The sequence below is a fragment of the Camelina sativa genome, chromosome 11, assembly GCF_030686135.1.
Source record: "Camelina sativa cultivar CO46 ecotype springtype chromosome 11, ASM3068613v1".
NCBI classification, from domain to species: domain Eukaryota; kingdom Viridiplantae; phylum Streptophyta; class Magnoliopsida; order Brassicales; family Brassicaceae; genus Camelina; species Camelina sativa.
The window spans coordinates 40487690-40515258 of NC_141890.1; the positions used below are offsets into that span (position 1 = coordinate 40487690).

The 27569-nt window shown below is 34.1% G+C and overlaps 7 protein-coding genes across 12 annotated transcripts; 5 read left to right on the forward strand and 2 right to left on the reverse strand.

The window, feature by feature from the left end:
- Positions 1–524: 524 nt before the first annotated feature.
- On the forward strand, positions 525–1912 carry LOC104725532 (protein-L-isoaspartate O-methyltransferase 2). Of its 4 annotated transcripts, XM_087471273.1 has the most exons (5): positions 703–783; positions 917–972; positions 1083–1184; positions 1268–1432; positions 1554–1912. In XM_087471273.1, the coding sequence occupies exons 3-5, from the start codon at positions 1112–1114 to the stop codon at positions 1802–1804; spliced, it is 489 nt and encodes a 162-aa protein (XP_087327399.1). In that variant the 5' UTR covers positions 703–783; positions 917–972; positions 1083–1111; the 3' UTR covers positions 1805–1912. The 4 variants fall into 4 exon arrangements, with proteins under 4 accessions (XP_010442502.1, XP_019088794.1, XP_087327399.1 ...); XM_010444200.3 differs by having other exon boundaries at positions 525–783; positions 917–1184; XM_019233249.2 differs by having other exon boundaries at positions 542–783; positions 914–1184.
- On the reverse strand, positions 1802–3376 carry LOC104725531 (RNA-binding protein CP31B, chloroplastic). Its single transcript, XM_010444199.3, has 4 exons — positions 2817–3376; positions 2523–2624; positions 2164–2448; positions 1802–2069 (listed from the first exon to the last, which is right to left on the reverse strand). The coding sequence occupies exons 1-4, from the start codon at positions 3213–3215 to the stop codon at positions 2007–2009; spliced, it is 849 nt and encodes a 282-aa protein (XP_010442501.1). The 5' UTR covers positions 3216–3376; the 3' UTR covers positions 1802–2006.
- Positions 3377–10158: 6782 nt separating this feature from the next.
- On the forward strand, positions 10159–11959 carry LOC104725533 (UPF0725 protein EMB2204-like). 2 transcript variants are annotated; one of them, XM_010444201.3, is made up of 5 exons: positions 10159–10777; positions 10852–11038; positions 11129–11226; positions 11320–11406; positions 11482–11959. In XM_010444201.3, the coding sequence occupies exons 1-5, from the start codon at positions 10664–10666 to the stop codon at positions 11791–11793; spliced, it is 798 nt and encodes a 265-aa protein (XP_010442503.1). In that variant the 5' UTR covers positions 10159–10663; the 3' UTR covers positions 11794–11959. The 2 variants fall into 2 exon arrangements, with proteins under 2 accessions (XP_010442503.1, XP_087327403.1); XM_087471277.1 differs by lacking the exon at positions 11320–11406.
- A 716-nt stretch (positions 11960–12675) lies between these two features.
- Positions 12676–14421, forward strand: LOC104725535 (KDEL-tailed cysteine endopeptidase CEP1). Its single transcript, XM_010444203.3, has 3 exons — positions 12676–13411; positions 13507–13883; positions 13972–14421. The coding sequence occupies exons 1-3, from the start codon at positions 12967–12969 to the stop codon at positions 14236–14238; spliced, it is 1089 nt and encodes a 362-aa protein (XP_010442505.2). The 5' UTR covers positions 12676–12966; the 3' UTR covers positions 14239–14421.
- A 453-nt stretch (positions 14422–14874) lies between these two features.
- Positions 14875–17531, forward strand: LOC104725536 (pentatricopeptide repeat-containing protein At5g50280, chloroplastic). Of its 2 annotated transcripts, none has more exons than XM_087471275.1 (2): positions 14875–15965; positions 16062–17531. In XM_087471275.1, exons 1-2 carry the CDS (start codon positions 15094–15096, stop codon positions 17368–17370), a joined length of 2181 nt encoding a protein of 726 aa, XP_087327401.1. In that variant the 5' UTR covers positions 14875–15093; the 3' UTR covers positions 17371–17531. The 2 variants fall into 2 exon arrangements, with proteins under 2 accessions (XP_087327401.1, XP_087327402.1); XM_087471276.1 differs by having other exon boundaries at positions 15066–15965; positions 16045–17531.
- A 17-nt stretch (positions 17532–17548) lies between these two features.
- On the forward strand, positions 17549–19490 carry LOC104725537 (uncharacterized). Its single transcript, XM_010444204.3, has 4 exons — positions 17549–18043; positions 18537–18947; positions 19117–19167; positions 19254–19490. Exons 1-4 carry the CDS (start codon positions 17650–17652, stop codon positions 19304–19306), a joined length of 909 nt encoding a protein of 302 aa, XP_010442506.1. The 5' UTR covers positions 17549–17649; the 3' UTR covers positions 19307–19490.
- Positions 19491–24397: 4907 nt separating this feature from the next.
- On the reverse strand, positions 24398–26506 carry LOC147935215 (UPF0481 protein At3g47200-like). The gene is made up of 3 exons (XM_087471019.1): positions 26409–26506; positions 26142–26224; positions 24398–26046 (listed from the first exon to the last, which is right to left on the reverse strand). Exons 2-3 carry the CDS (start codon positions 26211–26213, stop codon positions 24817–24819), a joined length of 1302 nt encoding a protein of 433 aa, XP_087327145.1. The 5' UTR covers positions 26214–26224; positions 26409–26506; the 3' UTR covers positions 24398–24816.
- Between the last annotated feature and the right edge of the window lie 1063 nt (positions 26507–27569).

Below are 27569 nucleotides of genomic sequence, written 5' to 3' on the forward strand. Positions count from 1 at the left end.
GAAGCTGGGTCGGGATTACAGATAGAAGAGATTGCCAGTCTCCTCCAACCGCTGTGTTGAGTGATGCGCGAGCCTATGTCTGGATCAGATTGAGTGAAGCGGATATGCGAAGGTTGCAAAAGAAAACTCAAAAGGGAAAAAAAAATGAACAAGAGGTCTAAGGAAGCAAGGAAAGCAAAGAAAGAAAACTAATGTCGAGATACTCCGACGCCGGCGAGCAATAGTCTTACCGGTGTCGGAGAATTTTGGAGGTAACGACATTTTGATATTCGAGCTTGGGAGAAAAAGTTTAGAGTTTTTGATTCGATGGTCTTTTTTTCCATCGTAACTTCATTATTTAAAATTGGTAAACTATATAGTAATGTAATGCTTTATTCATTTAATTATCACACCATTTTTTACGTGAAGTTTTGTTATAGTAGTAGCCGGAAATCAACATCAAAATTTCAGCTTATTGGGCCTATAAAAGCCCATTTACATTGTTTCCTGAAAAGAGAGTAGATCACGTCATGAGGCTAACATCTGTATCCAACTGGAGTATGAACACGACGAACAGAGTAAAGAGAGCATTAGAGAAGAAACTAGAATCTTTAACAAGAAAAAAAAAAAGACAAAAGAATGAGAGCTCAGGTTTTAATATGCCCAACAATAACATTAAGAGCATATGGTCATCTCTGTCATACGCCACGTAGACTTTACCGCTACGGTTCATCATCTCAGTTTCTAAATCTCAATCTCTCTCGCTTCTCCCGTCGTCTCCTCACTTCCTTCTTCCACATGGAGGTAAGTTTCAGTTTTATTCCCAACACTTTATCCTCACTGTGGTTACTTCTTAAGGATTTGGTTCAATTTGTGACTGGTGTGCTTATAGACGAATTTAATTTGTGGGGGGGGGGGGGGGGGGGGGTGATAGCAGTTTCAGAGTGGAGCTGGCTCGAGTGGCAAGAAATCAATGGTGGAAAACTTGAAGCGGTACGGTGTGATATCATCGAAAAGAGTAGCTCAAGTTATGGAACATTTGGATAGAGGTCTCTTTGTACCAGCTGGTTCTTCAGCTTATGTTGATACTCCTGTGCCTATAGGTTATAATGCTACCATTTCTGCTCCGCATATGCATGCCACTTGCTTGCAACTCTTGGAAGATAAGCTCCAGCCCGGGATGCGTGCTTTGGATGTTGGTTCAGGTTACCTTTATATTTGATGTTAATAGTTAAAGTTGTTTGAGTTTTGGGGAGGAGTTGGGATAACAGTCAGCTTATGTTTGAAGGAACCGGGTACTTGACTGGCTGTTTTGCGCTGATGGTTGGAGCTGAGGGGCGTGTTGTTGGCGTGGATCATATCCCTGAATTGGTTGATATGTCTATTAAGAATATAGAAAAGAGTGTTGCTGCTTCTTTGCTTACGAAAGGATCTCTCTCCTTACATGTCGGTGGTAGGTATTCGCTTCCCAACTTCAAATCATTGTGTGCTTCACCCTCATGGATACATACTGAGGAGTAGAACTTTCTCTTATGAGCAAAGTCATCTTTTGAATCAGTTTTATGTTATGGCAGATGGAAGAAAGGGTTGGCAAGAGTTTGCACCGTATGATGCGATACACGTAGGAGCAGCGGCATCAGAAATCCCACAGCCACTTTTGGATCAGCTAAAACCAGGTGGGCGAATGGTGATTCCACTAGGAACCTATTTTCAAGAGCTCAAGGTAATTGACAAAAGCGAGGATGGTTCCATCAAGGCACATACAGAAACTTCAGTAAGGTATGTGCCCCTCACTAGCCGTGAGGAACAGTTAGGAGGATTCTGACAAAGAAACAAAACTCTATATCCCACATCTTAGTGTACATACATATAGAGGTTGTGTAATGTTTTGTAATATGTTTTGATGGGTAATAAAGAAAATATGTTTACAAAAGCTTGAACTCAAGTTTGATTTCGCATAGCTACATCGGAGTTGCAAGTGAGAACATTTACACTCATATCTCACAATATTAAGACTCACTGAACTCTCAAAATGCACGCCTTGGTCGTTCTGCAGCCACGTTCACTTTAATTGCTCTGCCTTCCAAATTCTGCAAACGCAAAGGAACAATTAGATAACAGAAAGCCACAAGGTCACAAGAAGATAAACTAAATAAACTCATGGAGAGAGTGTTTCCTTTTTACCTGTCCATCAAGAGCAGCAATGGCATCATTAAGTTCAGTCTCGTTAGACATTGTAACAAACCCAAACCCACGCGAACGACCCGTCTCTCTATCGTAAACCACTCGAGCATCAACCACTTTCCCGTGCTCGCTAAACACTTGTTCTAAACGACCATTATCCACATCCCATGGCAGATTCCCAACATAGATCCTAAACGCAGCATCATCATATACACGAGGTTGTCGTTCCGGTCTTGATCCTTTAGGAGCTGCTATGTTTACTGTCAAAAGCCTCCCATTCACTTCCTGCAGTTGTTGTACAAATCAACCTCAACAATCAACATCTAACTTTATAGACAATGATGATTAAATTGGCTTACATAGCGATTGAACTTCGCAACAGCTTTCTCTGCTTCTTCAACTGTACTCATTGTCACAAACCCAAATCCACGACTTTGATCAGTGTCCCTATTGTATATAACCTGCAATTCAAAACAGACCCATGAAACAAAAATCATTCCTTTAAAACAAATCAATCTATAAAACCAGATTTCAAAGCAGACCCATGAGACAAAATCATTCCTTTAAGGCCAATCACACTATAAAACAAGAAGTAACAATGCCCACACCATTTGGATTCAATGTAAACAAAAACACACAAATTAGAAATTTACCTCCGAAATCTCAACAGTACCAGCTTGCTCAAAGAGCATAGCCAAAGCTTGGCTATCAACATCGTACGGCAAGTTACCGACGAACAATTTCGCTTCTTCCGGTGGCTCCGTGAATCCGCCACCGTCTACAGTACCTCCGATGGTTCCATCCTCACCTTCTTCTTCCTCAGCCGAATCCGAAGTTTGGGAAACAAAAGTAACAACAGGAGATGAGTTACGGAGAGACTTGGAATTGAGAGAGAGTGGGAGATTAATGGGTCGTGAAGGGAAGTAAAAATTGGAGCGGTGAGGTTTAGAGGAAGAGATGTTGAAGATAGAAGGACTACAGAAAAGGGTCGAAGAGGAAGAATTGGACATAGCTAAAAGCTTTAAGCTTGAGGTTAGTATTGAAGAAGTCATTTTCTGATTTTGGAGAGATTACAAGGTGAAGTGAAGGTCGGATGAAGAGTAAAAGTGAGAGAGGAGGACGAGGGGGTTTGTAATTAGACAGAAAGTGAAAGATTAGCTTTTCATAAACGAGATGGGCTTTTCGTTTTTTTTTTTTTTTTTTTTTTGGCAACAAGATGGGCTTTTCGTTTGGTAGATGATTATCTAAAGGTTTTTAATTTTATATTAAAAAAAAAAATTGTTGAATAGTGTTTTTTTGTTGTTGTTGAGGCTGGGTATATTTTTTTTTTGGTTGAGGCTGGGTATCTTTTTTGGTTGAGGCTGGGTATCTTTACTGAATTTTGGAAAAAGATATACCAAAAAATATATTTTTGGATCTAGCCTAGACAGTTATGTAATGTTGTTCAAAGAACTAAGATTTTAAAATCGTTGTATATGTAAGATTTTTTTTTATTTATTTATCATATTCACATATAGTGAAAATAGTTTGTTAAATATCGATTGCATGTACAATTCTCTAATATATGACCAAAACTATGTAAATTGTATTTTTGTAAATTAAAATACTTATATATCTTAAAATTAAAAAATTACTAGATAAATACCCGCTACGATGTGAGAATATTTTAGAATCTTTATTAATTTATTTTAAATTTAATATATTTTTTTATCTAGTTACAAATTGTCAAACAAATTATTTAAAAGACTTATCACTAGAACAACGTAAACGTTCGAAAATTGAATATCAAAAGTTGCAGCATAATCTTGAATCCAGTCCATAGTCAATCTCTACTACATAGGATAATGTGACTTAGTAGAGTCAACTCCAATGAAGTCGGTCGTAGAGATTGTGCTGTAACTACTTGACTAAATATACTTTTCAAACATCACAACATTATACAACATAAAATAAAATATGTATATTTAAGATTTTTAAAATAGAGCATTAATACAAATATATTATTGAATAAAAAACACCAAAGAAATATTATCTCATTTAGTTGATGTTTCCCTATATCATCTTCTACATAGATCTTATATTATAATGTCCCATGTTTTTAAAATGATGTATTGGGTTTAGAGCTTAATAAGTTATACCCCTCTGAATCTCTCAAAATCATTAAATTTCAAAAATTAATTCTCGTAAGCATTTGCGGTTTTAAATTATAGCGAGTGGTTCACTAAAGAAATAAAAAGTAAATCACATAAACAATAAATAAATATATATTTTTTTTACTTATAATTTCTTATTATATATATTTGTAGATTTGCTGAACTATATATTGTTGCATATTGTATCAACCTCTATATAAATATACATTAATTTTCATACACTAATAATTCCTTAATTCATTAGCTTTAATTTCCCAATATGAATAATTCTTTTGTTTAAATTTACAATTCTTTTTTAATTTTTGAATAACTATTTATTGACTTATTTAATATTTGACTTCTAAGTTTTCATTATAATCATATTCAGTTTTATTACATTTTCATAAATATAGTTGTTTGGTGTTTTTGAATTTTTATAATTATATATTACATTTATTTTGGTATTTTTTTGTTGAGGTTGACAACGCTAAAGTGATTTACTAGCAATATTTTTCTAGCAATTCAGATGTTGAGGTTGATTGTGTATTGACAAAGCTAAGGTAAAATATTGATTATTGCATAACTTACATTTTAACTTTTCTTTTGTTAATTTGTTTGTGTATTATGTTATTCCCTTGTGGCTGCCCATGAATTTTTGAGGGTTTGAAAATAATTTTTATATTCTTGAAAGTTCAAATAAATAAGGTGAACAATATTTTTTTATCAACGACATAATATTGCAACTGAATTAGATTTTTTTTTTACTTTTTGTTTCTAAAATATATGTAGGTATATCACAAGACATTTATGTAGTGTACTAGTGTTGCTCAAAGAATTGTGATTTGAAATCGTTGTTTATGTAAAAAGTTTATATCATAATTACATGTGCTGCAAATAGTTTGAATATCATCATAATAGTATAGATCAAAATATCTCTAATGATAATATAATAGATGATATATTTTAATATATATATATATATATATATAATAACAATATAACAATAATTTTCTGATTGAAAATATCTTCATATTCTTGTTTTTTGTCCAACTACATTGCCTAGACTGTTAATAATTAATAATCTACTACCAACAAACGCAAAAGGAACAAAATAATTCTAATTTTATGAAAACCAAGATCAGCTTTTGAAGTCTCTAGAATAGAGGACCTATGATGATTTTTGAACCAGGTCAACATAACTAAATACAAAAATTTGAGGGAGCAAATATGTTTTTTTTTTCTCAATAACAATTAGGAAAATTGAAAAAATTACCGAGGTTATCTGACTTTCTTCTTGTACCTATGTCCGCTCTCTGCCACAAATAATTCTCAAAATTTGATTTAAGATTTCTATGATTCAACTTATCATCAGTACATTAATTTAGCGTATGAAACTCACTCATCTAAAGTTTTTCTTCTTAGAGCGAGTATAGAGCATACTTCTGAATATCTTGGAAATAAATATTTGAAATCATTCAGCAAGAACTAAACACATTTAAAACAAAAATTCCTCTGTTTCAGCAAGTAGGCAATTATAGAACAGATATATGAAAACATAATTTCTCAGTCAAACTAAACCAATATAATTAAGGAGATGTTAGCAGAACTACAACCTACTGCGATCGTACATTTGTTTTAGGAAAATTTCAATGACTTATAGAAAGCTTTATTTACATCTATACTAATAAAAAGTACAAGCTATAAGCTCCTAAAGGCGTCCACATAGGATTTAAAACCTCCAATTGTGATTAGACATGTCACTAATTAACATTTTTTAAAATTTACAGAATTTATACAGTTTTAAAGATTAAAAAAATATTTAAAAACTACCAATAGTAATTAGTCACTTCACTAATTAACAATTTTAAAAGCGTCCACCTAAGCTTTCCGATGCCGGCGGCGCTGCTGCTCGCCGGCGTCGGGACCTCATGGTCTCAACTACTACTTGCTTTCGATCTAATTCTATGAGTGTTCTTCTTAGCAATTTTTTTCCCCATTTCTTCTTTTTGGTTAACCCTTTTCATACTCCTTTGTCCCCTGCCTCCAAACCAAAACCCGACCTTTGCCTACTCTCATTGGACTCGCGCTCACCGGAGATGCTCTTTATCCGGAAAAAATCTCTACAAATCTCAGGGAGCCGCTCCAACTTTCCATCACTTTGGCGTTTACTTATGAAATCAGGATTTTCTCCGGTGGACCTAGTTTCTAAAATTGATTTAACTCATGGCCACCGTCTGCTTCCGCCCACCATTCACGCACCGGAGATGCTTCAAACCTCTCTGTCAAGTTCGGACAGACATCCCACTCAGCTCTTATTTTGGCAAGCGGTTGTGACACTAGGGTTTTCCCCAGTGGACCTAGTCTCAAACCCCGAATCAAGCCACGACCACTGGCTGCTCCCGTCAATCTGTCATTCACCAGAGATCCCCCTTGCAGCGCAAAAATCTCTACAAGTTCCTTGGCTTCCACTTGGGAAATTAGGTTTCCTTCTAATGGGCCTCATTTTTTTCGGCCCACTATGCTCACCAATAGCAAAGCCTACATCCTCTAAATCCAGGTCCAAAGCCTCTAAACTTTTGCTAAACCCACTTCCAGGGTTTATACGCTATTGTGTCCGTAAGTGCGTACAACGTGTGCATCCTCTATCGATAACCCTGGTTTGGGTCAGCTATTTTCTTCGTTTGCAAATCCTGGATCGAAGCAAGTCATCGATGAACTCTGCATATCAAAGCTTATGGCATCTGGGATTTTCGCGTCTAGTTTCTAGCAACACCAAGGGATTGAGGAAGGACGGCATTATGACCTCGGTTCCACGGAACGATGGTTACCGTCACCTCCCCAGTCCCTTGCCTTCATACCCCGAGATCACCGAGCCTAGTCTTCTTCCATCTATACCCCGGGACCACGGGTCGTCTCCCACTCAGTTGGTGCTCCAACTTCAAATCCATGTTAGTCCAAATACGATCCTTTCTTCCATGTGCTGAAGCCAAATTATAGTCAATGGTGTGATCAAGATTATGTACTCTATGGTATCCATTTGAGAAGTAATTCATCATTGTTGCTTTGGCTTTGCTTTAATTCCCCGAGAATCATGGTGGTAGTTTCCTGTTTGGCTTTATTGTTTGAACCCTCGTGCTTTGTCTACGACTTAGGCCTCAAAAATGTTAACCTACATCCTGCGGAAACTCTAGCGATTATTTTCAAACCTCAGAGCACTCTAACCCATGCTCGACCTAGTGTCAAGCCTCTACTTTGTGTAGACCTTCTCAATCCCGCGAGAAGCTTAGCTTTGACCACTTCTTTAACGCCAACTCGTCTAATGACTATGGCTATTTCCGATTAATCTTCTATTGATCTGACCATTGAAGAGCTTGTCGACAATCTTGATCTCACAGGTACCAAGTTTCTTCAAGAAATTGGCTCAAAGCTCTCAAGAACCTATTGCCGATTAATCCTATTTTTGCTTTATCTTCTTCTTGTTTTGGCATTGGGGAATGCCCTCTTATCTTGTATTTTAAGTAATGCTTGTATGAACCTTAACTCTCTTGAGTAATGAAATGCAAGTGTTTTGACAAAAAAAAAAAAGTAAAAACGCAGCATATTTCGTAAAATGCTTTGTTTTGACCTAAAACATCAATAGTATAAATCTATCACAAATTAAATAACTCTATCAGGTCTATATATATATAAATCTGTCAAACACATTAGCTCTATCACGCCTAAATGTATAACTCTACCTAACTTTTGTTATTTCAATAAGAAATATGTCTACCACTACATGAACTCATAAATCTATCGCTTTTAATTATACCTACCCGTTTGGAAAGATCTACCATCGCGTAAAACTATATCTTTCATATAAATCTATCTTAGTGTATATGTCTGCCATAATAACTATATAAATCTGTCAAACAAAACTGCTACTCGACATAAACCTATTAAATCTGTAACTATTGTAGTAATATCTCTATCAAAAATCATAATTCTATCATCATTACCATATATCTATCCAATTTATCTACCACCCACCATAAATCTGCCAACGTTTTTAATGTCTACCATCACTAATCTTTGTTTGCTAATTTAATCTACTAAATTCTAAAACTCTATCAAATAAGTCTGCCAATATTTATATTACTTTGTCGGAATATATTTGTCTGTCGTTAAATAGATTATATGAGCGGGAGTTTTTCCCTCCAAAATTTTTGAACGGTTATGTAAAAGACAAATATGTGGCATTGCTTTTTAATGGCACACTTGTGATTCTTTTTTTCCTCACTCACCATTCAAAGGATTTATATGTCATTAAAATTTTCAAAAAAAAAAAAGACATTCTAGTCATTTTTGACCTTTTCTAAGCCATTACAGTAAAGCTCCCTTAAAAATATCTTTACGTATAAAATTTTAATAACAGTTCTCAACTTTCATCTGATTTTCATTTTACTTCCAAACACCTAGTACATTATATAATACTCTATTAATACAAATAAAAGATTAAGAAATATGAAATAAACAAAATATCACAGATTTTTAAAATAAAAAACGTAAAAACATTTTCAAACTAAATACATAATCTAACTAAAAAAATATGTGGCCTTACAATTTTTTTCTATTTTGTGGCCTTGGGCAAATGCCCTTGTCAATACACATGAGGCACGGCACTGGAGCTTCTGTTCTTGTACCGCTATATAGCAGTAGCTGGAATGTATGCCTTCATGCTGAAGAAGAGAGCAGCCAGGGCAACTAATCAAAACAACCCTTTTGGTAAGACATGGTTATGTGTTTCCAAAATTTTCTCTCTTACTAACCGTTTCTCCTCCATTGCAACCATGTGGGATATGAATATGAGAACTATTGATGCTCCGCGCCTTATGGGAGCAAGAGCTTTCAGTTTCCAAGAGCTGAAGAGTTTTACAAAGAACTTCTCAGAGGAAAATTGTGTTGGGGGTGGAGGCTATGGGAAGCTATGGATCTTTGCCACTCAATGGCCTTTAAACGTTGCATTATGATCCTAAACTGTTGGTGACGCAGGTATACAAAGGACTTCTTCCTACTGGGGAGGTAATAGCGATCAAAAGAGCTAACCAAGACTCTAAGCAAGGAGACTTGGAGTTCAAAACAGAGGTAGAATTCCTTTCAAAACTTCATCACAAAAACGTCCTCAAGCTCTTGGGATTTTGTTTCGATCAAAAGGAGCAGTTTCTAGTATATAAGTATATCCCCAATGGCTCTCTTCGTGATAGTCTATCAGGTAAGTGTAAGATTTCTCTTCCTCATGATTTCTGATAGTTCTCCAATAACGAATTTGGTATTAATGCAGGTAAGAGTGGGATTCATCTGAATTGGGAAAAAAGAGATTTCAAGTCGCACTTGGTGCAAGCGAGGGGTTGGTTTATCTCCACGAGCATGCTGATCCTCCGATCATACACAGAGACGTCAAATCCAGCAACATACTATTTGATGAGAGTCTATCTGCAAAGGTAGCAGAATTTGGAAAACCTCTTTACATTATATGCTTCCTTTCACTAATAAAGCTGTAGAAAAATTGGAAAAAAAAAAAAAAAAACAAAAAAACAGAGCAAGTAGAAAAACAGATTAACCACAGACAGAAGCCGTCATTGGAGCTTTGAGCAATGAGCGTGATCTCTGACAAGAAGAAGTTTGCACTCTTTGCTTTGCTCAAGAGCCCTGTGTCTTTCTCCGAAACCCTTGGACGTGATCAGAGATCGCGATTTCACCGGAAGCCTCACCATGATTTCAATTCGACGATATCGTTCGGTGTATGAATTGAATCTTCTCAACCTCTCTTTTTCTTTTTCGATTGATCTCTTTTCTTGTGGACGAAGCAACTTGTTTGATTGGAGCAACGAGTTTACGAGTCTTCTCCAATCATGTTACTTCTTTCTTCATTAGAATTATGAAACATCTGAAATCTTACCAATTAGAGCCAATCGAATCCCAAATCAATCTGAGATCAAAGATATTCCTCTCGGCAATCCTTTCAACCCCCAGAAGAAAAATAAAAAAAGGAAATTTTCCTCGGTTTGGCTTCTCTTCAACCAATTATTATTGTTGCCATAAAAAAAAAAAAAAAATTATTACATCGGTTAAATACAAAGGCCAGTTTATTCTAATTACACGCCCTAAATAACAGTATATATAAAATAGGATATGCTTGCTGGACAAACATCCCATGAATGAAATTCTCTATTTTCATCTCCTTATTTGTATCGGTTTAAATGATTAAATTGAATTCCATGGATCAAACTTTGTCATCTCCTCCGTTTAATTGAATCGGCCTAAAGTTTTTCCTTCTTTTTTGTTGATAGGGTTTCGACATCGAGGATATCACTGCACCACCAGGTACTATGGGTGGATTGATGCGCTTCAGCTGTCTAGGTTTTCACTCCTCCTTGTATCCTTATCGTCCCTTGGTCAACCGTTATGCTAGACTGGGTCTTCATCCTTACAATATGAAGGAGGTATAAACTAGTTTCCTACGTCTTTCACGTTATCATACCACAGTCAACAATAATTTCTCTTTTTTTTTTTTTAGGTTACCAACTTCAAGCTCCATCATCTGATCAAATTCAACTTCCGGTCCAGTGGTGCTTCTTCTTTCCTCATGACTTTGGCTGCAGTTGATCCAGTTGCCAATAGTCTAGTGCAAACCTTTCAGGTTCAAGTTGATGAAGCGAACTGTGGCTTTTTGGATGTGATTTGTTCTATCTCTAGAATTAGAGGTAACTACTTTGAATAAATCTCATAATTGTTCATTTTTTTATATACAAGTAAAGAGTATAAATCTCACTTTGAATAATTATGTTGCATAGGAGATACCACCAGTGAGCGCTTCTCGTCTAGTTATGACAATGCTCGATTGCCTGATTGGCCCTCACATAATTTCATTGATAGCCAACGGTTTTACCTGGTAAGTATGTTTTAGTCTCCACAGATTTTTTTTTTTTTTTTTTTTGTGATTTTTTTTTAGCTCATGATCATTTAAGAATCAAGGTGATATTAGGTGCAGGGATCAGAGTTGCCATACCCACACTGGATTTATTTGTACCTGGAGCTTGCAGTTCTTAAATATGATATTAGGATTTCAGATGTAAGTCTATCGTTTTCTTTGTTTTTGCATATCAATGCACATACCACCGAGGGTGACTGTTGGTTGTTGTTGCAGGATTTTTTTTGGTCCAACTTGGAGATTGTTCAAGTGGCTATAGAAACTACTGAGGAGGCGCCGCTCCAGGCCAAAAATTCAATCCTCTACATAACTTTTAAAGGATTGGCCACTGGTGGTATTGGCCAGCATGTCGAACGCAAAGCTATCATTAAAAGCTTCTTCAGTGAGCCTTCAGGATTCTTGTCTCTCAAGGGTCACTTGTGCAAGGAAGAAGAAGAAGATTTGAGTCATACAGCCACGATTAACCGTTTGAGAGAAATCTCTAGGCGAAATCGGGAACTGTACTTACGGTCACGCACAACCGTTTAGGAAACTATGTATGGTGGATCAGGTTAAGATATGCAGAAGTTTGCTAACGATTTTTATTTAAACGGTACTCACTGATGATTGGATTTTTCAATTATAGTTTTGTCATTCCATTTAATTTTCTCAAAAAAAGTAATAATAATAAAACGAAACAAACGTTAGAAGCAAACGCAATTCATGAGTCATATGACCCATGACACTGCATCCTCTTGGTTGGTGATGTGATGTGATGTGCGTGTTCGCTGTGTGTGTGTCCGCGTTCATCTTTTTTATTTGCTTTTCCCCCAATATCAGTTAAATCACTACACACACTTCCCAGCACACTCCTAACTTTCTATTTCTGAAATTTAGCATTCATAATCCTCTTTTGACAACATACTCATATTTCTAAAATTTAACATCGCTTTAAAAGTCTTTGGACAACAGTTATTGTAATGTCTTTTAGTTGAATGACATAAGTTAGGGAGTAAAAATTGTTGAGTTCAAAGTTCAAAGCTTTGTTAAAAGTTAAAACCCAATGACTAAAGATGAATTCTATTTAATCGGCTTCAGAAAACCATAATCTGAAAATATGACATACCAAACAACTTTGTTCTCTTATTGAAAAGGAAAGAAAAAAGAAAAATAATGTAAATAGTTAGTCACATACGGCTTTTCCAAATTATCATATGCATACATATTTGTAGAAGTAGAAAAAAATACATAATCACTATAATTAATCATAGTTAGGTTACATCAATAACAGAGTTCCTATTAAAGATAAATCGTTGCGTACAAGTTGTGCTTTGATCAATTATCAGTACACATACGTTGTTCATATGAAAATGTCATTTTACACTTATAATTGAGTCCTTTCATCACCGAATGTTTCCAGAAATAAAATGAAAGAGCTTGCTTGCACCACTACATCAACATAAAGTTCAATTATTATAAGTTTGATCTTTATATCTCAATTAATTAATGTAACCTTGTCACTAACCTGAAATCTTTGTTGAATCCCACAAGTAATCCTCTAACACCTTTTTGGTATTTTGAATTACATAACGTCATCACAATACTCTCTCTCATCAACATTTACATTCCCTATATATTAACAGTTTCTCTTTAGTCATTACCATCCACAAAACTCATTCTAAATCAAAAGAACATACGAAAAAGCACCATACAGACGAAAAGATGAAGCGATTCATTGTTCTTGCGCTTTGCATGCTTATGATCCTTGAAACCACAAAAGGTTTAGATTTCCATGACAAAGATGTGGAATCAGAGGACAGCTTGTGGGAGCTATACGAACGGTGGAGGAGTCACCACACGGTTGCTGCTAGGAGCCTTGAAGAGAAGGCTAAGAGGTTCAACGTGTTCAAGCACAACGTGAAGCACATCCACGAGACTAACAAGAAGGACAAATCTTACAAGCTCAAGCTCAACAAGTTTGGTGACATGACAAGTGAGGAATTTAGGAGAACATACGCTGGTTCAAACATCAAACATCATAGGATGCTTCAAGGCGAAAGACAGGCCGCAAAAAGCTTCATGTATGCAAATGTAGATACTCTCCCAACCTCCGTTGATTGGAGAAAGAATGGAGCCGTCACTCCTGTCAAAAACCAAGGCCAATGCGGTAAAACTCTTCTTTTCATCGATGCTTCAATCTAAAAGAAATATGTAAAATTAGTAGTTAGTACCGACACAAGATTAGGTTTGTGCTTATTACAGGGAGTTGTTGGGCGTTTTCAACAGTTGTGGCGGTGGAAGGGATCAACCAAATAAGAACACAAAAGCTGACATCACTGTCAGAGCAAGAGCTTGTGGACTGCGATACAAACGAGAACCAAGGGTGCAACGGAGGTCTGATGGACCTTGCTTTTGATTTCATCAAGGAGAAAGGAGGTCTCACGAGCGAGCTAGTGTACCCTTACCAAGCTTCTGATGAAACTTGTGACACAAAGAAAGAAAATGCTCCGGTGGTTTCAATCGACGGACACGAAGATGTTCCGAAGAACAGCGAGGATGATCTAATGAAAGCTGTTGCTAATCAACCTGTCTCTGTTGCTATTGATGCTGGAGGCTCAGACTTTCAATTCTACTCCGAGGTAAGATAACTCACAACACACAAACTATAATTTCATTTAAAAACGTATTAATCTTTCTTTGTCTGAACACATGCAACTGTTTCATTAGGGAGTGTTTACGGGACGATGTGGAACAGAGCTAAACCATGGAGTTGCGGTCGTAGGCTATGGAACAACTATAGACGGAACAAAGTATTGGATCGTGAAGAACTCATGGGGAGAGGAATGGGGAGAGAAAGGATACATAAGAATGCAAAGAGGTATCCGTAATAAAAAAGGACTTTGTGGTATTACAATGGAGGCTTCTTACCCTCTCAAGAACTCCAACACTAATCCTACTGGACTTTCCTCGGACTCGCTTAAAGATGAACTCTAAAGCTCTTTAATCTTTATATTATAAAAGAAAATAATAAGTTTGATCATCATTTCTTTATGATATGCTTGTTTGTTTTTTTTTAGATTTCTTTATTTATAGGATATTATGTTTTTTCAATGTACGTATGAAGTTGATGGGAACCTTTTGAATTCATCAATGATTAAATATATGGTTTTTATGTTAGTCTCTAAAACCAAAAGAACACACAAGCTAAGGCTTTTTGGCAGAAAATAAGTAAGTCGGTGATAATATGAAGTTTCTTTTGATAAAGCAAAGTGAAACAAACCTTTTTTATCTTTATGCCAACTCATATTATATTAAAGAGAAAGATAGATTACCAAGCTACTCAGATACAACAAAATCATAGAAGGAAGAAGATACTGCACCACACAAACAACAGGATTAGTTTTGCTAAGTTATCTAAGTATCTTCTATTGTTTACACGTTTTTATGAAGACTATTTCGTTATTCACTTATATGTGTGTGCCTATTGTTTTTATTGCAGTTTCTGTTCATGTTCTAACCAATATAATTCATAAATGAGTAACACAAGCCTAACCAATATAATGATACTAATCAAGCTTCATTTACGTTATGAAGAAAATGTGAAGATGATTTGTAAAGCTATGAAATTTCAGAACAGATGAATAAAATTTTCAGGACAAATGGCTAATTTGTATATAATGTTGTAAAATGTTTTAGAAACTTTGCACACAATCTTAGACTTTGTGTGAGTAAAAGTAAAAAAGAAAAATTACTAGAGCTAAACCAAAAGTCCAAAACAGAGTAATAGTAGTAAAACCCTTTCTTTTGCAAAATATTATTACTTGGCTTGAAGGTTGAAGCTGCTGAGCCATGTCCATGGCGTATTCTTCTCTTACGACCCAATCCTTTTATTCTTCAATTCCGTTATCTCACCGAGTTCACCTCCCTGAACCTTATCTTCTTCTTCGCTCCTCACTCTATCGAAAACCCCTTTCTCTCTCTGCTACTTCCCCTTCGTCTTCATCTTCTTCTTCCATTTTCCTCTCCTGCTTCGATGAACCCTCACCAGATAGTGTTCAAGAACCAGACAATTCGACAAATATTATCAGAGAAGATGAAGTTGATGAGGAAGAAGAAGAAGAAGAAGAAGGAGATGAGTTCACAGACCCAATTCTTAAATTCTTCAAGTCACGAACTTTAACATCAGAATCAACCGAAGACCCAGCTCGTGAATCCAAATTCTCCCTCCAGAAGAATCGTCGAACGTCCTGGCACTTGGCTTCAGACTTCGCTGACTCTGGAACTGAAATAGAGTCCGAGCCTGAGGAATCAGTCTCTGTGGCAAATCAACAAACACCTGGTGTGCTGCTTACTCCGTTTGAAAATGGCATCGTCGCTGGGGAAATCTTGGAACTTGCTAAGAATTTGAAAGAGAATCAAACTCTAGGAGAGATGTTATCAGGTTTTGAGAAAAGGGTTAGTGATACAGAGTGTGTAGATGCATTGGTGATGATGGGTGAATCTGGTTTTGTCAAGAGTTGTTTGTATTTCTATGAATGGATGAGTTTGCAAGAACCTTCTCTTGCTTCGCCTCGTGCTTGCTCTGTGTTGTTTACATTGCTAGGTAGACAAGGAATGGCTGATAAGATTCTGCTTCTGCTAAGTAATTTACCAGACAAGGACGAGTTTAGAGATGTTCGTCTCTACAATGCCGCCATTTCTGGCCTATCAGCTTCTCAAAGGTAACATCTTTTTGTCCTCTTTGCACCATGGAGAATGTAAAGTTGCAGTCTTTGTTCAAGCTTTAGTCAAATGTTGTAGTTGGTGATCTTTGTTAGGTATGATGATGCTTGGGAAGTGTATGAAGCTATGGATAAGATCAATGTGTATCCGGACAATGTTACTTGTGCTATAATGATAACTACCATGAGGAAAGCAGGACGAAGTGCGAAAGAAGTTTGGGAGATATTCGAGAAGATGAGCGAGAAAGGTGTGAAGTGGAGTCAGGATGTTTTTGGTGGCCTTGTGAAATCGTTTTGTGATGAAGGGCTAAAAGAAGAAGCTCTTGTGATCCAAACGGAGATGGAGAAGAAAGGTATTCGTTCGAATACGATTGTGTATAATACTCTGATGGATGCTTACAACAAATCCAACCACATAGAAGAAGTGGAAGGACTTTTTGCTGAAATGAAAGCTAAAGGCTTGAAGCCAACAGCTGCAACTTATAACATTCTCATGGATGCTTATTCTAGAAGGATGCAGCCTGATATCGTTGAGACACTGCTGAGGGAGATGGAGGATTTAGGTTTAGGTCCAAATGTGAAAGCGTACACGTGTTTGATTAGTGCGTATGGGAGGACAAAGAAGATGAGTGATATGGCTGCTGATGCTTTCCTGCGGATGAAGAAAGTAGGTTTGAGACCTTCGTCACATTCTTACACAGCTCTTATTCATGCTTACTCGGTCAGTGGTTGGCACGAAAAAGCTTATGCTTCCTTTGAAGAGATGTGTAAAGAGGGGATTAAACCGTCTGTTGAAACATACACATCACTTCTCGATGCATTCAGACGATCTGGTGACACTGCAAAGCTGATGGAAATTTGGAAACTAATGCTGAGAGAAAAAGTAAAAGGGACACGGATAACGTATAACACTCTTCTTGATGGGTTTGCCAAGCAAGGTCACTACATCGAAGCAAGGGATGTTGTTTCTGAGTTTGGTAAAATGGGTTTGCAGCCAAGTGTTTTGACTTACAATATGCTGATGAATGCGTACGCACGGGGTGGACAAGATGCGAAATTGCCACAGCTGTTAAAGGAAATGGCTGCTCTTAACTTAAAACCTGATTCCATCACATATTCAACCATGATCTACGCGTTTGTTCGTGTTCGAGACTTCAAAAGGGCTTTCTTTTACCACAAGATGATGGTTAAAAGCGGGCAAGTACCAGACCCGAGGTCCTATGAGAAACTTAGAGCGATTCTCGAAGACAAGGCAAAGACAAAGAACAGAAAGGATAAAACTGCCATACTTGGTATAATTAATAGTAAATTTGGTCGGGTTAAAGCTAGGACGAAAGGGAAGAAGGATGAGTTCTGGAAATACAAAAAGAACAGAACTACTTCTCCTGATCCTCGCCGATCTTGAGCCTGAAAGCTATATAAATGCTTTAGTGGTATATAGTGAGGAGGCTCAAGCTATACAAATGTAGCTGTATGCAATATATTCTGTTATTTGTATCTTATTTTATTTTGTTCCTAGGAGACACTTTGGTCATATGTAGTAAAAAGTGCAGAAGTTTAGCTTTATTGTTCGGACAAGCAAAGAATCTCTTAAGCTGCAAGCAATCTTCAGATATAACTCTATACTCTCTCTGCATCAAAGATCACACACATCACTCTCTTGTAAACAGACCCAATAAAGAAAATGAAAATCTTGATCTTGATTCTATCCTCTCTGGCACTCATGGAGCTTTGCATTGTGGATGCATGCCGATCATACTGTGGAAACATAACCATTGACTATCCGTTTGGAATCCGAAATGGATGTGGGCATCCAGGGTATAGAGATCTCTTGTTTTGTATGAACGATGTCTTGATGTTTCACATAAGTTCAGGTTCTTATAGAGTGTTGGACATCGATTACGCATATCAGTCCATAACACTGCATGATCCTCACATGTCGACCTGCCAAACCATCGTGCTCGGCGGCAAAGGCAATGGCTTTGAAGCTGAGGATTGGAGAGCTCCTTATTTCAATCCTACCTCTGATAATGTCTTTATGTTGATTGGATGTTCTCCTAAATCTCCTATATTTCAAGGTTAGTAAGTTACTACAACAAACACTTCAAGAAAAAAAAACAACTAAGATATTGAATTTTAATTTATTTAAGTTTCAACTTAGGCTAGACAACTTTTGAAAATTAGTTTGGATTCTTCATAAAAACAACTTAACATTAGATTTTGATTTCTTTGTAATCTTATAATCCGATTTAGAATTTGAGTTCGTTTTATTTGTTGGATTTTCGGTTAATCAGTTTGATTTATTATTATTATTATTATTATTATTATGATTATGATTATTATTATTATTATTATTATTATTTAATTATGAGGAATATTATTATTACATTAATTAATATGATTACATATACCTTTCATACATAGGTAACTGAAAAATTATTATATCTTTTTCCATATACCAAAATTCAGTTTGGATGATGATTTTTTTTTTAAAACTTAAACCAATCCGATTATTAACACTCGGAGTCCGGTTTAATTTGGTTCTTTCTCCGGTTAAATGCTGGTTTATAGGCTTCCCGGAAAAGAAAGTGCCATGCCGCAACATCTCAGGAATGAGCTGCGAAGAATACATGTCATGTCCAGCTTGGGACATGGTCGGATACAGACAACCGGGTATACATTCCGGGTCAGGTCCACCCATGTGTTGTGCGGTCGGGTTTGAGTCCGTAAAAGCGATTAATCTAAGTAAGTTAGAGTGTGAAGGATACAGTAGTGCGTATAATCTCGCACCCTTGAAGCTTAGAGGACCGTCTGATTGGGCTTACGGTATACGTGTCAAGTACGAGCTACAAGGAAGTGATGCGTTTTGTCGTGCATGTGTTGCAACTTCTGGGACTTGTGGTTACGAATCTGCTGATGGTGGAGGGCTTAGGCATGTTTGTATGTGTGACAACCACAATTCCACTACAAACTGTGATTCAGGTCAGTATCGTATCATCAGTTCTTTTGTACTAAAAAGTTAAATGGTTTTATACTTTATACAGATTAGGTCCAATGAACCGGTTTAGCGTTTAGACCAAATTTTCTAAACAATTGGTTCACTAATTTAATTAAAAAGTTGATGATTTTCTTTGTTTATGTATGTGTATAGTTATAACACCATCCGGTACATCATTACATTTTCAACCAAAAACTTTTGGATGTAAGTTTCAAAATGCATTTACGTGTACTTTTAATTATTACAAATTTATTTCATCTTAGTTTAAATTTTTTTTTTTCTTTTTGCAGCACTGATCATCTACTTCATAACTATGAGCATAGGCTTTCAAAGAAGACAATGAGTACCCATCATTTATAAAAATCGTACTAAGCTTCCATTTTACTTTTACTTTTACTTTATTCTTCACGTTTGCTAGTTTCATTACATGAAATTATTATTATGTAACATTTTGTGTATACTTCCACAAAATTTTGACATTGTATACCAAATTTGCAGCCTCGATAAAATGTTGCTTCAGAAGTAGATCTTTGGTATTGGTTGTAAAAGAGAATCAATACTCTATTCGTGTTACACAACTTTATTCATGTTTCTCGTAAATTTCATAAACTAATTACAATCTTTGGGATGATTAGAAAATCCATTAATTATTGCAAAACAACTACAATGACTCAAATTAAGAGTTTAGTTACTAAACTATCTTGTAAAATGTGAGGGTTAGATGAGTTATTTTTTGCCTAAAATATATTTTTTCTTTTGTTAGAAAAAAGTTAAATTTACCCTCCTAGCAATTTTTAAAAAAAAATCAAAATATTTTCAAAAGTTTGTCAGACTAATTGTGACAGATTTGTTTGTAAACAACAAATTTGTTTTTGCATGACAAATATTTTATAACAGTCTCAGTTTGGACTACAGATTTTTTTAACGATAGTTACGACATATTTATAATTAATAGCAGATTATTTTTCACGACAAAATTATTTATAAGACAACACATACTTTCATAATATATGACAGATTTGATATAATGTCTGGCAGTTTTATATTTTACAGTTATTTTCTTCATCAAAAATCTGTCGTAACGTGACAAATTATTTTACAAAAAAAATTACTAGTTTTAACATCTAGTGATAGCATATTTGTTTTAGGCTATGACAGATTTTTTTATTTAAACAAAAATCTTTTCTTTGATAAAAGATTTATTAACGTTTTATAAAAATTGCTAAAGTGACCTACGTGAAGACCATATGTTATGACATATTTATTTATGTTATGACTGACTTTTTTTTTGTTTCAAAAAATCAAGTGTTTGATTACAAATTTATTAAATGTACAATGTAAATATAGTGACAACAGATTTGTTTTAAGTTATAGTTTTCAAATCTTATTTTTGTGCATTATATTTTTTACAATTCATATTTTAAATAATATTTTTAAATATCATATATCTAAAGCATATTTTTATACATTTAAATTTTCTAAATCATATTTTTCAAAAAAAATAAAATCATATTTTCATACATAATGCTATATTTTAATAAATTATATTTTAATATTATTTTTATTTTTTAGTTATATTTTCATACATTATTTTTTTATAAAAATTATTTAAAATATATTTTTAAATAATATTTTTATAACAATTTTTTGAATATTATTTTGTACATTATATTCTTAATCCTATTTTTATTTTGGTAAATCATATTTTGAAAAATATTTTTTAAACATATTTTTTAAACATTATATTTTCATTAATCATATTTTTATTTTTAAACATTAATCATATTTTTATTTTTTAAACATATATATATATATATATATATAAATATTTAAATTGAGATATAAATTTTGTGGGTTTTTAGTTTTTCTACATACAAATTATGTCATTCTAATTAGTAGGTCTGGGCATAAAATCCGAATCCGAAAATCCGAACCGTATCCGAACCGAAATAAGCGGATTAAAACCGAACCGATATTAAGGAAATAACCGATTGGTTCTTGGCTTTCATTATTTTGGATATCGGATATTATCTGATCCGAACCGATATCCAATAGATATCCGAATATAACCGAACATATAAGAAATAGTATGATATTCCTATAGATATGGCTCATATCTTTTATATATTTGTATGGTTCTATGGGAACCTTGTCATTTACTAAATTTCTATCTTTTTCTTTGTTTTAATACCCCATTAGTATGGTTATCTGGGTACAACAAGATTAAAAAATATTAGAATAAAACATTTTCCAATAACTTTTGATTTAGTTTTGGTTATCGACAATCATAACCGAAATGATCCGAAATCCAAATTATCCGAACCGAAACCGAACCGAATTTTATAAATACCGGAATGGATGTTAGAGTCAATATCCAAAAAAACCGAAATCCGAAAAAATCCGAACCGAATTCAATCCGATATCCGAACGCACAGGCCTACTAATAAGTGGATAAGATGGAACTGGTGTATTTTCACTTAATTATTAACAAATGTTAGCTGGATTAAACTTACAACATTTTGTTAAACTGTGCATTACGTTGAGAATTTTTATTAGATGAGTTATTCGGGAAATGAAAAACAATTCATGTTTTTTTCTTCTAAAGAAAACATATTGACATAATTTTTGGTACTTTTCCCGTAACAAAAAAAAAAACACAAACTGTCCGAGTTTTCTCTGCGCTTACAAGTTAGGTAAAATGGTAATGAATAATGTATTTAATTTCACCCGGCAAAGTTCAAGGACGGCCTGTGAACATATAGATGCTCGACCAACGATTTAGATGGTCCTCGTTGTTCTCGGAGGAGCTTGACTAACGAGAAATTTGGTTCAAAAAATAACATTACATTCAAAAGAAAAGAAAGTATTGCAATTCATAACCAAAGTTTGACATTGGTCCGATAAGTCATAATCTATACGGCTCGTAGATTGTGTGAATTGAAGGACATTTAGCTTAATTAGTTAGATTCTTGATTCATTAAGGTTGAATGCCGAAAGCAAGATATATTGGAGAACTTCTCTCACGACTCTTTTTATAAAAATCAAACGGACTCTTGCAAACCCAAGTTTATAATTAACTAGAAAGTTACCCACGCGATGCGTGGGTTATAAAATCAAATATTTTGTATGTAACATAAAATTTCATTAAATTATATATGAAATGTTCGTAATATTATTTATATGTGTCTTGAAAAGAATTTAAATACATACATTTATAAGTTTATAATTATGAAGTGTGTTAAAAGAAGGACAATTTTCACATATTGCATAAAAATAAGTTTTGGTTTTAAATTTAGCAAATTATTTCTAAATTCTGAAAATACTAAAATAGCTTTACTTTCACGTACTTTTAATCTTATACTCTAAATACTAAACTATATCTCTTCAAAATTATACCCTAAATGTAAAATATAAAAATATAGATAACCATTGGAAATGGTGTAAGCTTTACTCGGCATAATGACGGATGGAGTAAGAGTTACAGGAAAGTAGACATGAAGTATGATTGGTAACTTAAACAATACCAATGCGATATAAAAGTAGTTTTGCTTTTGTACAGGTTAATCTACTAAAATTTAGACCAATTTTAATGATTGACATATGTCAAGTATTGAGGTTACAATATGTATATATATATTAAATATTTTACAATAGGTCTATGTAATGTTTTACAAAAGGATGTTGTAAAGTTTGGGAAGTGATTCCAAAAAGGCATAAAGAAAATGTGATCTTTTGATCATTTATATATTCATTACACGGTAAAATTAGGCTCAATTTTTTTATCAATATGCAAAGTTAAATATTTTTTTGTAATGGGGATAAAGAACTTTTAAAAATGAAAAACAAAGCAAATTTACAAAACATAAACTCAGAAATATATTGTAGTTGAAGATCAGATGACTTAAGAGGAAAAATCTAAGGGACTTACAACTATAATATTATGAGTGAATATTCAAAGCCAAAGAGATTGTGCTTTAGGAGTCAAGCATTAGGCTCATCTTCATCGCTTAAGACTTCCAACTATAGTTTGAAAGTTAAAAAAATCACATTACAAAACAATGCAAAAACTTTAAATCATGACTATCATAAAACATAATCCTTTGAAAGAAGCTAATAAATATTGACAAGACTCTGATACCAACAAAAAAAAACATTGACATGGCTTTGTAAACAATTTCTTCAAATATTCATAGAGAAATTAATTTGTTAATCATCATACTGCAAGACATCATGTTTTTAAAAAAAACTTCATAAGAAATAAAAAGAAAGACATATAGCTAAACACTGTTTGAAGTTTGTAAGGAATTTCATTAACACATTATTCTGAGTAATCACATTTATGGTAATAAATACAATTATAAAGCATATTAATTATAATTAATTTGGTCATATGCATTACTGCAACATGAACAGTTTGAACAAAAGAAAACGTTCACCCATAATGTCATAAAGGTAACTGATTGAGAGAATAAAATGTAAATCTAAAGAAACTGAACAAATAAAATGTCCCAAATTAAAAAAATGTGTGTAGACAATTTAGTTTTAGATTAGCAATAATGTGTCTTTTTATTTCATTAAAATTGATAAAATGACACATGTTTTAAAAAATAGAGGGGTGCCAAATGACAATTTCTCATAACTCTACTTTATTATAGTTTTATATATAGTAAATATTGACATGTGAAACCGATCAAAATAGTTAAGTAATAAAGTTCCGATTACGATAAAAAAATAAGTGAAAATTTTATAAATCGTAAAAACAAAATAGAATAAAATATATTTTTGTAAAATAGATCACTTTTTCTTTAACAAAAGTAAACTATAGAGTTTTTTTGCTATGAAATAATATTAAATTAAAAAACTAAAAATAATTAAAGATTTGGTAGAGGAAGATAAGTCAGAGTAGTTCTATATAATAAATAATGTGATTTTTAACCGATTACGTCATCAAAGAAGAATAAAGCAGGTTATAGAATTGATGATGATATGAGAAATGAGGGACAACCAACCATAAGTAAAACATTAATACCTTCTCAGATTATGTAGTTGATCCCATGAAATGATGTCAAGTTCGTAGAAGCAGAGAGGCGTGGAGAAGAAAGAAAATACATTTAACTTTTTTAATTAGTCATGTTAGCTAGGGTACGGGCCTATTTTTTTGGTTTTTTTGGTTTCTTTGCTCCATAGTTTTGAATTTAAATTGAAATGAGTTTATGACTTATTGGCTAGAGAACTGAGATGGATATATTTAAGTTTCTTTAACCCATAGTTTTGAATTAAATTGAGAATAAGGACATGTGTCAGCTATATAAGAAGCCATGTGTCATGTTATTAGAAAAAGTTGAGAAAAACCTTCTATATATATATATATATATATATAAGATATAAGATAAGATATACTAAAAGCCACACAGGGCTTTGAATCATAAACAAAAGTTACAAAAACCATTCCCAATTACCAGACGTGAATTAAGAAAAGTACTTGAAAACAAATGGAAAACCACAAGAAACATACCCATCGAATCATACACGTAATAGTCCATACACAAGCTAGTCAAGATGCGCTGCACGTAGCACACACACAACAATTAAACAACATGACACTAAAATCCAAGAACATTAATCAACCTTGTTTGTTGCCGCTTTTTAAAGCAATAGCTGCCAAGACCACTTGAGCTATTGTAAGCAGAAGAATAGCTAAAGCGGCTAACTTTGATAGAGCAATCCATAGAGAACCAACGTAAGTTTGCTTGAAACTTGCCCACCACACAGTACAACCATTCGAAGAATACTCGTCTACATCCTTGATTACAGCGGCCAAGTAGCTATTTTCGTCATCAAACACGTAATCATTCAAGATTCTCTTGAAAAATCGAGACACCTCATCTTGATCTGTTCCGAGATAGTTCTGTATGATCCCTTTCTCAGCAAGATATATGCATCTCTCTCACTGTTAATAAGGCAGCCCATGAACATAGCGTAGCTTGTTATCTCGGTTTTTGAATTTGCATGGAACTGCTCAAATGCAATGCAATTTAACAAAAAAACACTCATAAAATCATCCAGGATTATTTCTGGAATTTGAAGCACTCCATTCTTGAAACTTATATCCAATAATGTCCGCGCACCCTTCTTGACCTCAAATTTAACGCCACGGCTACGAAGCTTGTTCACTGGCAATGTTAACCTAGTCTGACGTGCAATGGCACCATTGTTGTCTCCTTCAGCTGGAATTGTAGCACTAGTAGTTTGAGGAGGTTGATTGAGATTGGCAGCATTGTTGTCTCCTTCATCTGGAATTGTAACACTAGTAGTTTGAGGAGGTTGATTGAGATTGACAGCATTGTTGTCTCCTTCAGCTGGTATTGTAGCACTAGTAGTTTGAGGAGGTTGAATGAAAATGAAAGTCTGACGGATCAGATCAAGAAGATGCTTTGCTTCAAATTTGGGGTGTTTCTTTACCAAAGATCGCTCTCCAACTTTAAAGGAACCGTTGAAGAACTTAAGAGCGATTTCTTGTAAATCACTTGGCTGCAAAAATTTTGCTGTGTCTAGTAGAGTGTGTAGAACAACCAGTGGAATCTGATTTCCTAGAAGGAGAAGATCTCTCCTAATAGATGGAAGAGCCCACGGCATACTAAAAATTGCATTTTGCTTGGAGATTTTTTCTGCATTAGTTAGGAACAATACGAGAAGAAAACAACCATCAAGAACCATCATGTTGATTAGAGCTTTATTATCATGAGCATCTTGATCATATGAAGATCCAGAGGGATCATTTTTCTTCTTTCTTTTTTCTGACACCGCTCCAGAAAGATCTAAATATGAATTTCTAATCTCACTTACCTTGAGTGCCAATGCTTTATATAGTGCATCTTCGTTCACACCACTTCCTGTATTCTTTATAAACAATTCCTTAAATTCTTTTTTTTGCCCTTCAATCCAATTTAGTTGTTGATTTCCGCGATAGTAAGGGCCTATGGCCACTACTGTGGGTTGATAGCCATATGCATTGTGGTTGTTGTGAGTGAGACACTTAGGGATCTTGAAGATGCAATAAAGTGAATCCCCAGAAGTACGCTTCTGATGAATTAGGAAGAGAATCAAGCATCAGATTTATTAAAAACCTTTTTTAATAAGATGAATGAATATATATATATATATATATATATATATACCCCATGGATGGCGCCTGATGAGGGCCCTAGAATATACTTCTCTTGTTTAGCGTTGTTGGGCAGACGATCCATCTTTTCCTTACCTGCATATATAAGAAAATATGAAAAATCATGGCCTCCAAAATGTGAAAAAGAATTGAAAACACACAAGCATATTTGTGGCCAAATGCAAAATTGGCTCACTAACGAATAACAATCCCAAATCAATATGTTGTGTTTATTAATGTTTCAAATATTAATTTACAAAAGTTACTATTTAAACCATACCTGTTTATTAGTATAAAGATTCTCTGTGTGAAGAACACATCAATCGTTGGAATATTTCAGCTTGAAAACAAGGGATCGAGAGAAGACTAGGTTCAAACAAGATCTAAGCAGTTTGGTTTAATTATATATAGATATAGATGCTCTCCACCCTCGATCTTTCACGTTATCACATACTAGCACTTGTTTAATACTATTTAAGAGTCTTTGCGAATTGCTATTATTTTTCTTTTTGTCATCAATGAATTGACAAATCCAGATCCATAGCTACTTCCTACTACGTCTTAGCACTCTATGTCTTCGCACGAACCTCCAATATTCATCTTTCCAAATTGTTTTTAAAATGTGTAATTCTTTCTTGCCTATATCTATATAACTGTAAATTTTCTAAAAACATGCCTATTAATATAGGCATATATTGGTTTATTAATGATTTAGTTATGATTTAGCCTCAAATTTTATTTGATTATCATTTTTATTAGATTTCGGTTTATGTTTATTTGATATTTTAAGGCACATATTTTTTTTAATCAATATGCAGATTTTGAATTTTGGTGTTGATCTAATAACGACTCTTACACAAATAATTAGGTTCTAAATTAAAAAAAAAGTAACATTAGACCTGCATATGCATTTTGATATCTTTAAATTTAAATAAGTTTTCATATAGGACATCGTGAGTCGTGCAACATTTTGTGTATTATCAAGAACAAGTGTGTTAAAAAAAAGCGATTTGATCAAATAAAAATGAGTCGACTACCAATCAAAAAAATTAAAAATTAATGCATGTTCTCACAATTTTTAGTATATTTGTTTTCTTTTTCTTGTCAACTAGGGTTGATCTCTTCGTAATACGTGAATTAGGTATCTTCGTAGTACATGATATAGGTAAGAACTCGTCTCATAGATATTTCTTTACGTTTGACAAAAAAAAAAAAAAAAAAAAAAAAAAAAAAAAAAAAATTTCTCTACAAAATAGGAGATTTACAAAGTACTTTGGCCTTCAAACACAAAAAGAAAAAAAAACTAGATTGACATTTCTAATATTCATAGAAAAATATAGAAAATTTAGCATTAGAGAAAATGTAGAATAACAATTTGTGAAACAGAGGAGTATTTTCCTAAACAGAAACAAAAGTTATTTTTATAACCCACGCTCTAGCT

What these genes read in the sequence shown, in the direction of transcription:
- LOC104725533 (XM_010444201.3), top strand. Translation starts at nt 10,664, where the DNA reads ATGGGTGGATTGATGCGCTTCAGCTGTCTAGGTTTTCACTCCTCCTTG. An exon ending in ATCCTTACAATATGAAGGAG is followed by an intron (nt 10,778 to 10,851) that starts GTATAAACTAGT and finishes TTTTTTTTTTAG; the next exon opens with GTTACCAACTTCAAGCTCCA. An exon ending in ATAGCCAACGGTTTTACCTG is followed by an intron (nt 11,227 to 11,319) that starts GTAAGTATGTTT and finishes AGGTGATATTAG; the next exon opens with GTGCAGGGATCAGAGTTGCC.
- LOC104725535 (XM_010444203.3), top strand. Translation starts at nt 12,967, where the DNA reads ATGAAGCGATTCATTGTTCTTGCGCTTTGCATGCTTATGATCCTTGAA. An exon ending in CAAAAACCAAGGCCAATGCG is followed by an intron (nt 13,412 to 13,506) that starts GTAAAACTCTTC and finishes TGCTTATTACAG; the next exon opens with GGAGTTGTTGGGCGTTTTCA. An exon ending in ACTTTCAATTCTACTCCGAG is followed by an intron (nt 13,884 to 13,971) that starts GTAAGATAACTC and finishes CTGTTTCATTAG; the next exon opens with GGAGTGTTTACGGGACGATG.
- LOC104725537 (XM_010444204.3), top strand. Translation starts at nt 17,650, where the DNA reads ATGAAAATCTTGATCTTGATTCTATCCTCTCTGGCACTCATGGAGCTT. An exon ending in TAAATCTCCTATATTTCAAG is followed by an intron (nt 18,044 to 18,536) that starts GTTAGTAAGTTA and finishes GCTGGTTTATAG; the next exon opens with GCTTCCCGGAAAAGAAAGTG. An exon ending in TCAACCAAAAACTTTTGGAT is followed by an intron (nt 19,168 to 19,253) that starts GTAAGTTTCAAA and finishes TTCTTTTTGCAG; the next exon opens with CACTGATCATCTACTTCATA.
- LOC104725531 (XM_010444199.3), bottom strand. Translation starts at nt 3,215, where the DNA reads ATGACTTCTTCAATACTAACCTCAAGCTTAAAGCTTTTAGCTATGTCC. An exon ending in GTACTGTTGAGATTTCGGAG is followed by an intron (nt 2,625 to 2,816) that starts GTAAATTTCTAA and finishes TTTGAATTGCAG; the next exon opens with GTTATATACAATAGGGACAC. An exon ending in TTGCGAAGTTCAATCGCTAT is followed by an intron (nt 2,449 to 2,522) that starts GTAAGCCAATTT and finishes CAACAACTGCAG; the next exon opens with GAAGTGAATGGGAGGCTTTT.
- LOC104725536 (XM_087471275.1), top strand. Translation starts at nt 15,094, where the DNA reads ATGTCCATGGCGTATTCTTCTCTTACGACCCAATCCTTTTATTCTTCA. An exon ending in GGCCTATCAGCTTCTCAAAG is followed by an intron (nt 15,966 to 16,061) that starts GTAACATCTTTT and finishes GATCTTTGTTAG; the next exon opens with GTATGATGATGCTTGGGAAG.
- LOC147935215 (XM_087471019.1), bottom strand. Translation starts at nt 26,213, where the DNA reads ATGGATCGTCTGCCCAACAACGCTAAACAAGAGAAGTATATTCTAGGG. An exon ending in CATCAGGCGCCATCCATGGG is followed by an intron (nt 26,047 to 26,141) that starts GTATATATATAT and finishes CTAATTCATCAG; the next exon opens with AAGCGTACTTCTGGGGATTC.
- LOC104725532 (XM_019233249.2), top strand. Translation starts at nt 619, where the DNA reads ATGAGAGCTCAGGTTTTAATATGCCCAACAATAACATTAAGAGCATAT. An exon ending in TGCTTTGGATGTTGGTTCAG is followed by an intron (nt 1,185 to 1,267) that starts GTTACCTTTATA and finishes TTATGTTTGAAG; the next exon opens with GAACCGGGTACTTGACTGGC. An exon ending in TCTCTCCTTACATGTCGGTG is followed by an intron (nt 1,433 to 1,553) that starts GTAGGTATTCGC and finishes ATGTTATGGCAG; the next exon opens with ATGGAAGAAAGGGTTGGCAA.